The following is a 13,267-nucleotide window of genomic DNA, read 5'->3' as shown; positions in this document are numbered from 1 at the left end:
TAATTCAATTAGCCCACCTCACCGACAAAAGACAAAGGAGGAAAAACCCAACACCCAACCCCAACCAACCAATTTTCCCCTGAAACCGTGTCTGCCTGTCCCACATCGGATTTGTCAGCCACAAACGAGCCTGCAGCTGACGTGGACATTTACCCCCTCCGTAAATCTTCGTCCGCGAAGCCAAGCCAAAGAATAATTCAATTATAAGTTAGCTCAAATCATTATTACCTTTGATATAAAGTAATCCCAGATACTAAGCTCAGGTGGGATGAAGTGTTCTTTATAAACTGAAGTCTTTTGGTTGACAACAGGAGAAGCTGCTTTGGAATCTCTGCTTATTGATTTTGATGTGAGAAAATGGCTGTAATATTTAGCATCAGAGGGAGCTGCAAAAAGAAACATTTTGTTTACTAATTTTTTTGTGGGAACATGTTTACTTGAACTTAAATAAGAACAGAAAATGGTGGGCAGCTGCTGCCTCATTGCTCCAACAACCCAAGGTCAATCGTGGCCTCTGGTACTGTCAATGTGCAAGTCGAACGTTCTCCCATTGAAAGCATGGGTTTTGTTAGTGTGTCCATTTCCTCCCACACATAGGGACTCTGGCCACTATGAACTAGACCAGTGAATCAAAGGGCCTATTTCCATGTGGTATCTCTGTGACACAGCAGAATGGGTAATCTTTGTGGAAACAGAAATATTTAAGATCTTCATTTCAATTAGGTTATCAACCTGAAACATTAACTATTTGTTTCCACAGATGGCATTTGACCCATTGGATGTTTCCACAATTTTCTGTTTTTATTTCTGATTTCCAGCAGCTGTAGTTTTCTTTTATATAAATTTAATTCACTAGAACTTAATCACTGCAGCTAGCCAATTTCATATTATTTTCTTCCAGTGACAAAACAGCAAATTGGAAACCAAAGAACAAGTATCATAAAACAAGTATAAATACATAGAAATTACTGCTTAGTTTCTCTGAAGTTCCAAATCATTAAACAAAATTAGACAAGACACCGGACACAAATTCATGCTAACATTCACCAATAACAAGTAATTTTTTTTCTAATGTACACATCAGCTTAAGAGGCAAAAAATAAAATTTGGTTACTTGGTACTGTAGAAGATATGCATAAGCACATGCAAAAACTGAAATTTATGTATAAAGATGCTTTAATATATTATTAAATATTTCCTAGAAAAAGAAAACAAAAATTGAATGGAAAACTCATTACCAGTCCAATTTAAAAAAAGTTGCCATATTAAAGGATCAAACAAAAAAATAACACCCAACCCAAAGGCAATCTGGAGAATCAGTATGCTCGTTACAGGCTGCCGAGACCTTGAAGTGTGCTCTACCGCTCAAAATTCATGGTTAATATTCTACCTGCAGTATTTTCAAGCACGATCTCCATTTCCCTCCATTCTCTTAATGTCTGGAAATCTCCATTTTGAATGAAAATAATGATCAAACCTCCACAACTCTTAGGATAGAGAATTCCAAAGATTTACACCACTCTTTGTGAACTGTTGCAGTCTACTTTTACTTCTCAGTCTAACATATCATTATTGATCAATTTCATGGTCTTCTTTCGCTGAGTTCCAATCTACGTCTACTGTTTTCTCGTGATGCTAAAATCTTGTCCTTTGACTTAAAACTGTTCTTATTTAATCAGCCTTAGATGAATCATTATTCCTTTTGTGTTTGTTACCTTAATAGCTTTTTCATGTACATGAACACGAGGATAAAATTTCTTCCTTACAGAAATGACTTTTCAGTTCAAACATATTAACAAAATTAATGATAAAACATTAAAAATAGTAATTTAATTGTTTGAACACGATAAACAATTATGCATAGATGCACTTGCATTCAAATAAGTTAGTGTAAAATGAGAGGACACCTTCACAATATTTAGTTACTGTCATATCTAGTCTTGATTGCTTGCTGTTAACTAGAAAAGCCATAGCATAAACAAGCAAAAGACAGTGCAAGTATTTACTCACCAACCTCACCAGTAACCTTAACTAGTTCAACTTCAGCCTCAGACATACTGAAATGGTAAGGATCAAGCTGCAGCTCTGGATCAGATAACTCTTCTAACGCTTCTACTGTTTATTATCTCATCAGTGGAAAAGCAATGAAAATGTGGGAAAAATGAAGCAAAGAGAAATATGAAAATAACAAAGGCTCCCTCCTTAGAAATAAAGATCTTTCTAATAATGTAAGACTAATTATGAAAAAAAATCTAATTTAAAATACCATCACTGTAGCGCAGTGGAATAAATCTATTTGCACTCAGTATTTGTGGATTCAGATTCTTTCAAACAGATAATTGAATATGGCTGCAAGAAAGTACATTTCTTTTCAGAACTGTTCTGACAACAAGAAGAGTTTTGATCTTTTGCAGGTAAAGTGCAATACGAGCTTAAGGTGAACTACAGCTCATCTAACAAATACACATATATTTGTGGAGGTCAACTCTATGCCCTAACCAAGAAGATGGACAACAAACACAATTAACATTTTACGGCTACATATTGGAGAACTACTGTGCTACTGTGGGAAGGTATATGGCTGTTTTATGAATTTCAATTTATCTACGACATAACCATGTTGTCTCAACACACAAATTAATTTTAATCTTCTTGAATGCATTGATTTTTAAAAAAATCTACAAATGCTCTCATCCAACAGTCTTTTTAAAATAGACTTTTTAATAACAATCTGGAAGATTATGGTAAATTCACAAGCAAAATACTACAAATGCTGGAAATTCGAACTGCATTAAAAATAGTTGGAAATACTCTAGTCATACAGCATCTGTGGAGAAAGAAAGAGTTAATGGTTATCACAATTCAAAAGCTTGATTCTACTGAGTTCTTGGATTCTCAGTTTTCTTTCAAATTATGGACTGCATTAATAAAAGTGGAACTGACATGCACCTTGAATTGAGACAGTCCTCAAACCGTAAAACTCTGGATTACCATTTAATCAAAGCCATACAAGATTTAAACAGTATTCACAATGACTTCATACTTCCTATTTCATATAACTTTCTAAGACATGCTCTTCTCTTTAATCTTTTAACATGTGCATCTATACTTAAATCTACACAGGTAAATATAGTCACATCTTAAAAACCAATGGTAGAAGCTGTTTAATGAAAGTGTCTCTGTTATGAACCTCCTACACAACTATAACCAAATACTGCAGCCAGAGGAATATGCACTGAACTGAAAGCAAGATGTTCAATATCAAAGTCAGAATTTTGACATTCTACCTATGGATAGATGTTAAAATTCTCAAAGATACACTACACTTAAAATCACCAATGCCTGAAGAGGGCGCACAAAATCAGTGAATCGGTGCGGACTTGAAAGGCCAACATGGCCTTTTTCCACTCCGTAAATGGTTATATGGTTATGGTTAAAGCCAGAAAGCAAATGCAAGGCTTTATTTCCATTTTCTTCCATTAAAGTCTTGAAACCTGTGCTCTTCCATTTTGAAAACAGTAATTGACAAAAAAAAATAGAGGATGCATCATCAAATTAGTTGCCAATAGAATATTGCAAAAATGGTTATTTTAAAGCAAGTTATAATATTTGGTTAACTTTTTTAAAAAATAGTTTTGAACACGAGGTATTTCATCAAAATATTTTTAAATAATGCATACTTTGCCAAACAACCTATGTCCTTGTTACTCGATGATGCTCCTTGTTTTTCTTTCCTTTTGGGTAGCAAACATTATGAAGATAATAGGACTGTGGTACTCGAAAGGTTTAAAAACAATCCCAGAAAAGATAAATGGACAGTGTTTTGTTTAAATTAATACAGTACAATTCTGATTAACCAAAATGGTCGTGACCACACCGATGTCAGATAAACGTTCTTTTTCCAGAGAACTGGTCATTTAAAAAAAACAGCAAATCACTTGTATCAATGTTTAAACAGCAACAAACTACAATAGAAGGCTTTTAAAGCATTAAAATAAATGTTTAATTCCCACCAAAAAAATGCTGGCTGCAACACTGCCGCCAATCACTGAGACCAACCAACCACTGCTGCTGATCCCTGGGGAGGCTTCCCGGGCTGGTGGAACACTCCTTGGGGAGTCGGTAGGCTCTTGCCTTCCTGGTCACCAGAAGTCCTGACTCCCGACCCACATCCTCCCCAAAGCATACCACACACCACAGAATCTGGTGTGCCTGTGCGGTAGTAAGCAGAGGGGATTTGATGTTGGGAGCTCCGTTGTGCTGGAGAGAGGGAGGGAAGAGAGAGAAGGAAGGGGAGAGGAGAGGAAAGATAGGGCACGCCACTGAGCACAAGGTCTTGCGCCTGCCTGGGAGGCCACTCTCCTTAATGACACTGGGACAAGGGATTCTTCTGATCCCTTGTGGCTGTGAGTCAGTGGCACACAGTTTGAGAGGGAGGGTTGGAGAGAAAAGTCAATAAGGAAAGTAAAGAAGAAATGGAAAGAGAGAGGAGAGTTACCTGAAACGATAACAATGGTCATTCTAATTTCATGTCGGGTGAATTTTATTTCAACCTGTGAGGTCAGTTCATCTCCAAAACAAATGTTGGATAAATGAGGATTTCGGAGAATCCGATTTCGGATAATGGGAGTTGTACTGTATTTGCAAGTTATCAAATACAGGTTTGTTCATGACCCATGAATTTCTTTGGAATATTGAGAAAACAAAAGCAGGATATTTGTAACAATGAATAGGAAGAATAAATCCCATTTTGATTGATTACAGGATGAAACATCTCAGTATGAGCCAAGGAATAACACAATATTCCCTCAGCTTCACTAAGCCGTTGCTGTAAATGGGGAAGTCTGATCCTTAAACTCAAGGTTACAGAGGTTGACTGAATTAGGAAATAGCCATCTCACTACAAATAAAATAAGAACTAATAAATCCACTCTCTCTTTCTCTTTGGCTTGGCTTCGCGGATGAAGATTTATGGAGGGGGTAAAAGTCCATGTCAGCTGCAGGCTCGTTTGTGGCTGACAAGTCCGATGCGGGACAGGCAGACACGGTTGCAGCGGCTGCAGGGGAAAATTGGTTGGTTGGGGTTGAGTGTTGGGTTTTTCCTCCTTTGTCTTTTGTCAGTGAGGTGGGCTCTGCGGTCTTCTTCAAAGGAGGTTGCTGCCCGCCAAACTGTGAGGCGCCAAGATGCACGGTTTGAGGCGATATCAGCCCACTGGCGGTGGTCAATGTGGCAGGCAACCAAGAGATTTCTTTAGGCAGTCCTTGTACCTTTTCTTTGGTGCACCTCTGTCATGGTGGCCAGTGGAGAGCTCGCCATATAACACGATCTTGGGAAGGCGATGGTCCTCCATTCTGGAGACGTGACCCACCCAGCGCAGCTGGATTTTCAGCAGCGTGGACTCGATGCTGTCGACCTCTGCCATCTCGAGTACTTCGATGTTAGGGATGAAAGCGCTCCAATGAATGTTGAGGATGGAGCGGAGACAACGCTGGTGGAAGCGTTCTAGGAGCCGTAGGTGATGCCGGTAGAGGACCCATGATTCGGAGCCGAACATGAGTGTGGGTATGACAACGGCTCTGTATACGCTTATCTTTGTGAGGTTTTTCAGTTGGTTGTTTTTCCAGACTCTTTTGTGTAGTCTTCCAAAGGCGCTATTTGCCTTGGCGAGTCTGTTATCTATCTCATTGTCGATCCTTGGATCTGATGAAATGGTGCAGCCGAGATAGGTAAACTGGTTGACCGTTTTGAGTTTTGTGTGCCCGATGGAGATGTGGGGGGGCTGGTAGTCATGGTGGGGAGCTGGCTGATGGAGGACCTCAGTTTTCTTCAGGCTGACTTCCAGGCCAAACATTTTGGCAGTTTCCGCAAAGAAGGACGTCAAGCGCTGAAGAGCTGGCTCTGAATGGGCAACTAAAGTGGCATCGTCTGCAAAGAGTAGTTCATGGGCAAGTTTCTCTTGTGTCTTGGTGTGAGCTTGCAGGCGCCTCAGATTGAAGAGACTGCCATCCGTGCGGTACTAATAAATCCACTCTAAGACCTCCAATAACATCGAAGGCCTCGATAATAGGCAAAAGAGGTGGCTGACACTACAATATTTCTCACGGGCAGAGAGACTGATGAACTGTTCATCCAAATGTTCTGTGACTCTATTTATTTAGCAACAATATTTATTTACTTTAATATTTGTATATACATATTGTGTACATGTATAAGTCTGTTTGAGGTTTTTTGCACTGAGGACCAGAGAACTCGGTTTTGTCTGGTTGTACTTGTACAATTGGATGATAAATAAATTTGAACTTGAAGAGAACTAGAGATCGAGATTGAAGGCAGCAAATTACCCAAGTGGTAAAACTTTTAAGGAATGAGTTCTTTGTATGAATTGTCAATCAATGCCATTGTCCTCTGTACCTGAATGACTCAACACAAAAAAAAAATCTACAATGATAAGCAATTGGTAATTTGAAAAATGGACATAATACTGTGCCTCATAGATGAAATGAGTCCAACTAGATCTGACTGTCAACATGATACAGTTTCAATGGAGGAGACCAGAAGTAGCAGGAGGAAAATGGATCTCAGAAACAGGATTTAACTATTGACCAAATCCTGGAAAAGCACAAAAACTTGGGACCACATAAGGATCGTAGGATCAACCACATGCTCTGGGACTCAAAACACAAAGGGAATCCACAAACATGGCTGTGACTGATTACCTAGTATCTTAAAGGGGCAGAAATTATGCAAAAGTGGGAGTTGATGTGTGCTATCTTCGCAGTTAAATAGTTCATGTTCTGCCAGTTGTCATTCGTGTGACTTTAACACAACTTCTTAGTAGATGCACAAGTAGTCCAACATTAACATTCTCCCATATTTCCCATCTTCCTTATTCACAGCTGTGCAACTTAAATCAAGAACTAAATGGAGTATTAAACTGAATTTGCACACTACACATAAGGAGGATAAAGTATTTTGTTCCTTGAGCCTCTTCTTCCATTTGGGGAGGTTAATACTGGTCCAACTCCAAATACATCGACTCCTCCCCTCCCCCCCCCCCCCCCCCCCCCATATTCACTTTCCCTCCTCCACCCCTTCACCATGACCTGGAATAACTTGGTTAATAACGACTCAATATCTCACTTTCAAACTCTGACTAACTAGCATTGAATTTCAAATTTCTAACATGCAACTTTCTTAAGAGACTTAACTCAATATTATTTTGATTACACGCAAAACATCCAAAGGACAAATATTATAAACTCGCCTATTATCCTCAAATTTAAAAGTAATACTTGTACTTTGCTAATGAATACAGAGAAATAAATACTGCTGAGTGTGAGAATGTTTCTCTAATATTTCTGATTATCTGTATCAAATTTCTTGCATTTAGCAGCAATTGAAACAAATCAAAGCAATCCAAAATACTTACCAATCTAAATACAACCTAATCATTAAGATCATTCACTCCAACATCATCCTACTGCAATAGATTTTATATTAGTACAATGCAATCAATGGTAATTCTATGTGTGTGTGCCCAAACATTTTTAAGATTAGACTGGCATTTTAAACTAAGCACTATTAATACTGCTAAACCTCTAAACTTCTGTGTCAATCAAGTTAAAATTATCAAGCTTGCTGGTGAAAGCCACAATAGGTTAATAAAAATGACATAACTGTTCGTGACAAGAGAAGTCAAAGCCAAAGTAAAATCAAAAGAGAGGGCATACAGGGAACCAAAAATAGTGGGAAGATAGAGAACTGGGAAACTTTTAAACGCTTACAGAAGGCAACTAAGAAGGTCATTAGGAAGGAAAAGATGAATTTTCAAAGGATACCAAAAACTTTAAAAAATAATATTGAGTAAAAAAAAGATGACAGTAGATACAAGACAGATTGGAAATGATGCTGGAGAAACTGTAATGGGAGACAAGGAGATGGCAGAAGAACTGAATGAATTTTTTTGCAATAGTCTGCACTGTGGAAGACATTGACAGTATATTTGACTTTCAAGGCTGTCAGGGAAGAGAGGGGAGTCAGTCACGATCACCAGAGAGGTACTTGGAAAACTGAAAGGTCTAAGGGTAGATCAGTCTCTGGACCAGTTCTGAAATAAATAGCTATAGAGATTGTGGAAACAAAGGTAATGACCTTCCAAGAATCAATATATTCTGGTATGGTTCTAGAGGACTGGAAAATTGCAAAGGTCACTCCACTAGTTAAATAAGGAGGGATGCAGCAGAAAGGAAAGTATGGACCTGATACCCTTACAATGGTGGATGGAAAGTCATTGGGAGTTGATTGTTAAGCATGAGGCTATGGAGTACCCGCACGTGCATGTCAAGATATGACAAAGTCAGCCGGATTTCCTTCAGGGAAAATCTTGCCTGACAAACCTATTGCAATTTTTTGAGGAAATCACAAGTAGCCGAGACAAAGGAGATGTGGTGGATATTGTATATTTGGACTTTCATGGAGCAAAGTTGTTTGCCTTGATAGAAGAGTCACAACTTCAGGATTGAAGAGCACCCATTTAAAACAGAAACGTGGAGGAAATTTCTTCAGCCAGAGAGTGATGAATGTCTGGAATCTGCTCCCACAGGCAGATGGAGGCCAAGTTGTTGGGTACATTTAAGATAGAAATTGATAGGTATCTGAGTAGTCAAGGGATCAAATATTATGTTGAGAAGACAGGGCAGTGGGGCTGAATGAGAGAATGAATCAGCTCATGACAGAATGGCAGGGCAGACTCGACCGGCCAAATAGTCTACTTCTGCTCCTTTATTTTATGGTCTTGTGGTTATTTGTAAAAAGTTTTTACCTGACAAATTCACTATTATTTACAGAAATAGCATAAAGACTCTGGAATAAATCATTTTGAAGAATACATAAAAGATATTCTTATAGTAAATAAGCTGTTATTTAGGATTCTCCTAAATAGAATAATACCTAGTCTCGCCGAGAATATTCTCCCAGAATCACAGTGCGGCTTTCGCGCAAACAGAGGAACTACTGACATGGTCTTTGCCCTCAGACAGCGCCAAGAAACGTGCAGAGAACAAAACAAAGGACTTTACATCACCTTTGTTGACCTCACCAAAGCCTTCGACACCGTGAGCAGGAAAGGGCTTTGGCAAATTACTAGAGTGCCTAGGATGACCCCAAAGTTCCTCAACATGGTTATCCAACTGCACGAAAACCAACAAGGTCGGGTCAGATACAGCAATGAGCTCCCTGAACCCTTCTCCATTAACAATGGCGTGAAGCAAGGCTGCGTTCTCGCACCAACTCTCTTTTCAATCTTCTTCAGCATGATGCTGAAACAAGCCATGAAAGATCTCAACAATGAAGACGCTGTTTATATCCGGTACCGCACGGATGGCAGTCTCTTCAATTTGAGGCGTCTGCAAGCTCACACCAAGACACAAGAGCAACTTGTCCGTGAACTACTCTTTGCAGACGATGCCGCTTTAGTTGCCCATTCAGAGCCAGCTCTTCAGCGCTTGACGTTCTGTTTTGCGGAAACTGCCAAAATGTTTGGCTTGGAAGTCAGCCTGAAGAAAATGAGGTACTTCATCAGCCAGCTCCCCACCATGACTACCAGCCCCCCCACATCTCCATCTGGCACACAAAACTCAAAATGGTCAACCAGTTTACCCATCTCGGCTGCACCATTTCATCGGATGCAAGGATCGACAATGAGATAGACAATAGACTCGCCAAGGCAAATAGCGCCTTTGGAAAACTACACAAAAGAGTCTGGAAAAACAACCAACTGAAAAACCTCACAAAGATTAGCGTATACAGAGCCGTTGTCATACTCACACTCCTGTTCGGCTCCGAATCATGGGTCCTCTACCGGCATCACCTACGGCTCCTAGAACGCTTCCACCAGCGTTGTCTCCGCTCCATCCTCAACATTCATTGGAGCGACTTCATCCCTAACATCGAAGTTCTCGAGATGGCAGAGGCCGACAGCATCGAATCCACGCTGCTGAAGATCCAACTGTGCTGGACAGGTCACGTCTCCAGAATGGAGGTCCATCGCCTTCCCAAGATCGTGTTATATGGCGAGCTCTCCACTGGCCACCGCGACAGAGGTGCACCAAAGAAGAGGTACAAGGACTGCCTAAAGAAATTTCTGGGTGCCTGCCATATTGACCACCGCCAGTGGGCTGATCTCGCCTCAAACCGTGCATCTTGGCGCCTCACAGTTCGGCGGGCAGCAACCTCCTTTGAAGAAGACCACAGAGCCCACCTCACTGACAAAAGACAAAGGAGGAAAAACCCAACACCTAACCCACCAATTTTCCCCTGCAACCGCTGCGGCCGTGCCTGCCTGTCCCGCATCGGACTTGTCAGCCACAAACGAGCCTGCTGCTGACGTGGACATTACCCCTCCATAAATCTTCATCTGAGAAGCCAAGCCAAAGAAGAAAAGAAAGGAGTAAATAACCTGTTATTGCACATACTAAAGCCAATGATATTTGGCTTAATTGTTTATAACTTTTCTATGGTATTATTTAAATATTTAAAAAGTCCCCAAAACCTATCACTTTTTGACTCCACATTGAATAATTAAGGACATTGCAAGCTGAAAAGGGAAAAGTATCCAAAATGGTCGGGGCTAGGCCTATGTCGGACAGACCATTTCTTCAGAGAACTGGTCATTTTTGCAAAACAGCCCAGTAGCAACAGCAAATCACTTGTAACAGTGTTTAAACACCAACAAACAATAAGAGAAGGCTTTTTGAGCATTAAAATCATGTTTAATTCTCACCAAAAAAAGTACTGGCCGCCACCCATCACTGAGACAAACCCAACCGCTGCCACCCATCACCGAGACCTCCCAATCTCCGCTGCCGCTGATCCCTGACACGAACCCACTGCTGATGCTGATACCCGGGGAGGCTTCCCGGGCTGGTTGAACTCTCCCTGGCAAGACAGCGAGCTCCCAATGCTGGAGTCCCGACTCTGAATCCTCCTCTAAGCCTACCACACATGAACACTGGGGGAAGTAGGCTGAGGGGAGGATTTGGAGTCGGTGTCTGGTGTGCCAAGGGAGGGAGGGAAAGAAGGGGAGGGAATGCCACTGAGCCCGAGGTCCCACTCATGCCCGGAGGCCGTTCTCCTTGATGATACCAAGACAAGGGATTCTTACAATTGCTTGCAGCTGGGAGACAGTGACACACAGTTTGAGAGAAAAGTCAATAGGGGAAGGTAGAGAAGAAATGGAAAGAGAGAGGAGAGGGAGTTTCCTGAAACGAGGACAATCGACATTCTAATTTCACGTCAAGTGAATATTTCTTTTTAAACCTCCGAAAGGTTCCAAGAAAATTTTGGATAAATGAGGATTTCAGGGAATCCAATTTCAGATAAATCAGAGTTGTACTGTATCTCACAGTAATATTCAAAAAACCATTTATTATCAAGATTGTTGACACTTTTACTGGATATTGCACTTTATTTCTATCTTGCTTTTGTATCAGCTGTTTAACTGCTGTCAAACAATTTACACAAATATCATTTGTCCACACTTAAGCTGAAGTAACATCAACCAACCTGTGGCAGCCGTGGCTTGGATTTTGTTCTTCGCAGGTACGTGGGTGCCTCCACCAAAAATTGCAGCCCACATCTTGCTGTTAAGAGGGTGGGCTACAATGCGGAAGAGCTCATTACTGGAATGTGTTCCCAAGCCATGAACAAAGAGACTAAGATAAACTACTGACAACACCTCACAAAGAAGGACAGTTAACTTGGGCTTGTCTTCATCTCCAGCTGAATTTAAGAGCTGAATCAGTTCCTTTATTCCTGTGAATAATGGAATGGTAGAAAAACGGAATGAATGAATGATCAGAATTTACTGAACACTATTCAGAAACACTGTCGCTTTCTTTATTTGATTGTTTTCCCGAACCTTGCTTCTTGAATAGATGCTCACAGAATAAAGGTGAACGAAGCAAAGAATTTTAACAAATATGAATTCAAAGGAAACAAAAAGAAATGCTACAGTGGAGAAAGGATATTTCAGAATGCAAGGACAACATCCAATTTAAACTAAGCAATAGACAGTTGGGTGGAACAGTTGGTGTAGCGGTTAGCGCAACACCTTTACAGTGCCAGTGATCAGACCAAGGTTTGAATCCCGCGCTGTCTTGAGGAGTTTGTACTTTCTCCCCACGGCTGCTGGATTTCCCCCAGGGACTCAGGTTTCTTCCCCCAGTTCAAATCATACCGGGCGTGTGGGTTAGAGGGTAGCACAGACCCATAGGCCAAAATGGCCTGTTGCAGTGCAAGATGTCTCTATTTTAAAAAAAAATGTAAATAATTTCTCATGCCTCTTTCCAAAATTTATAAACAAATGCAATAGCATGAAAAGGTTTCTTGAAAAAGCATGAACACAACTTGAAAATATTTTTCCCCAGTGAGCAAGAATAGCAGCAAGTATCTAAATACAGTTTACCTGGCCATTGGTCAGGTGATGTATTGGGAGTTACAGAGCCATCTAAACTTGCTGCTCTGTTTGAACGTTGCTGTGTGAACAGAAAACTCTGATAGACCATTCCAGTGAACTGGTTTGCATATAAAGAACTGCAAGAAACACAACATGAAACATTAGATGTAATTTCTCAAATAATTCTCAATTCACATCATGCCTCCATGAGAAATATTGATAAATAAATTGTGAGCATAATGGAATAAGATACACAATGAAAAGGGTTATTTATGCATCTTCAAACATGGAATTTGACAGGAAACCACCACATAGATATGTATAGACTGACAACACATTAATAAATATAGAACAGGACCAAATAAATATGCAAGGTGGTGTGAAATAATACAATGATGAGAGGGGGAAATATGGCCATCCAATGAAAATAAAAGAGGAGGGACACGATGTGGAACTCAAGAATTTGTGGGAACATTACAAGAGACACCACATCTGCAAATGCTGCATCCACCGCAAAATGCACATTATTTGAAACATAACAGAAAGGACAAAGAAACGGAACAACAGGGAAACACGCTTCTTGGTAATATTTGGAACAAAGTCTTCGGCTGAGTCTAGAAGAAATCAATGTGGATTATTTTGACTGGAATTAAATGCAAAACAAGCTTGGTTGAACCAGAAATTTTAGTTTGCACAATGCTTCATTGTTCTGGGCAAATGTGTAACCAGGATCACTTTTTTTTTTAATGGCTTCTTCAACTGAAATGGGACACTTACCACAGCCTTTTCTGCTACCAATTGCTACCCTGTAA

At 40.3% G+C, this 13,267-nt stretch overlaps 1 protein-coding gene across 1 annotated transcript in view; it reads right to left on the bottom strand.

The window, feature by feature from the left end:
* Positions 1 to 13,267, bottom strand: part of LOC138738842 (dmX-like protein 1) — a 197,075-nt gene that overhangs the window by 46,962 nt on the left and 136,846 nt on the right. Inside the window, 3 exon segments of the mRNA XM_069889924.1 lie at positions 229 to 386; positions 11,564 to 11,812; positions 12,465 to 12,592. Of these exon segments, the coding sequence (XP_069746025.1) occupies positions 229 to 386; positions 11,564 to 11,812; positions 12,465 to 12,592 (535 nt within the window).

Source organism: Narcine bancroftii, chromosome 1, assembly GCF_036971445.1.
Source record: "Narcine bancroftii isolate sNarBan1 chromosome 1, sNarBan1.hap1, whole genome shotgun sequence".
NCBI classification, from domain to species: Eukaryota; Metazoa; Chordata; class Chondrichthyes; order Torpediniformes; family Narcinidae; genus Narcine; species Narcine bancroftii.
This window is presented reverse-complemented; position numbering and strand designations above follow the sequence as displayed.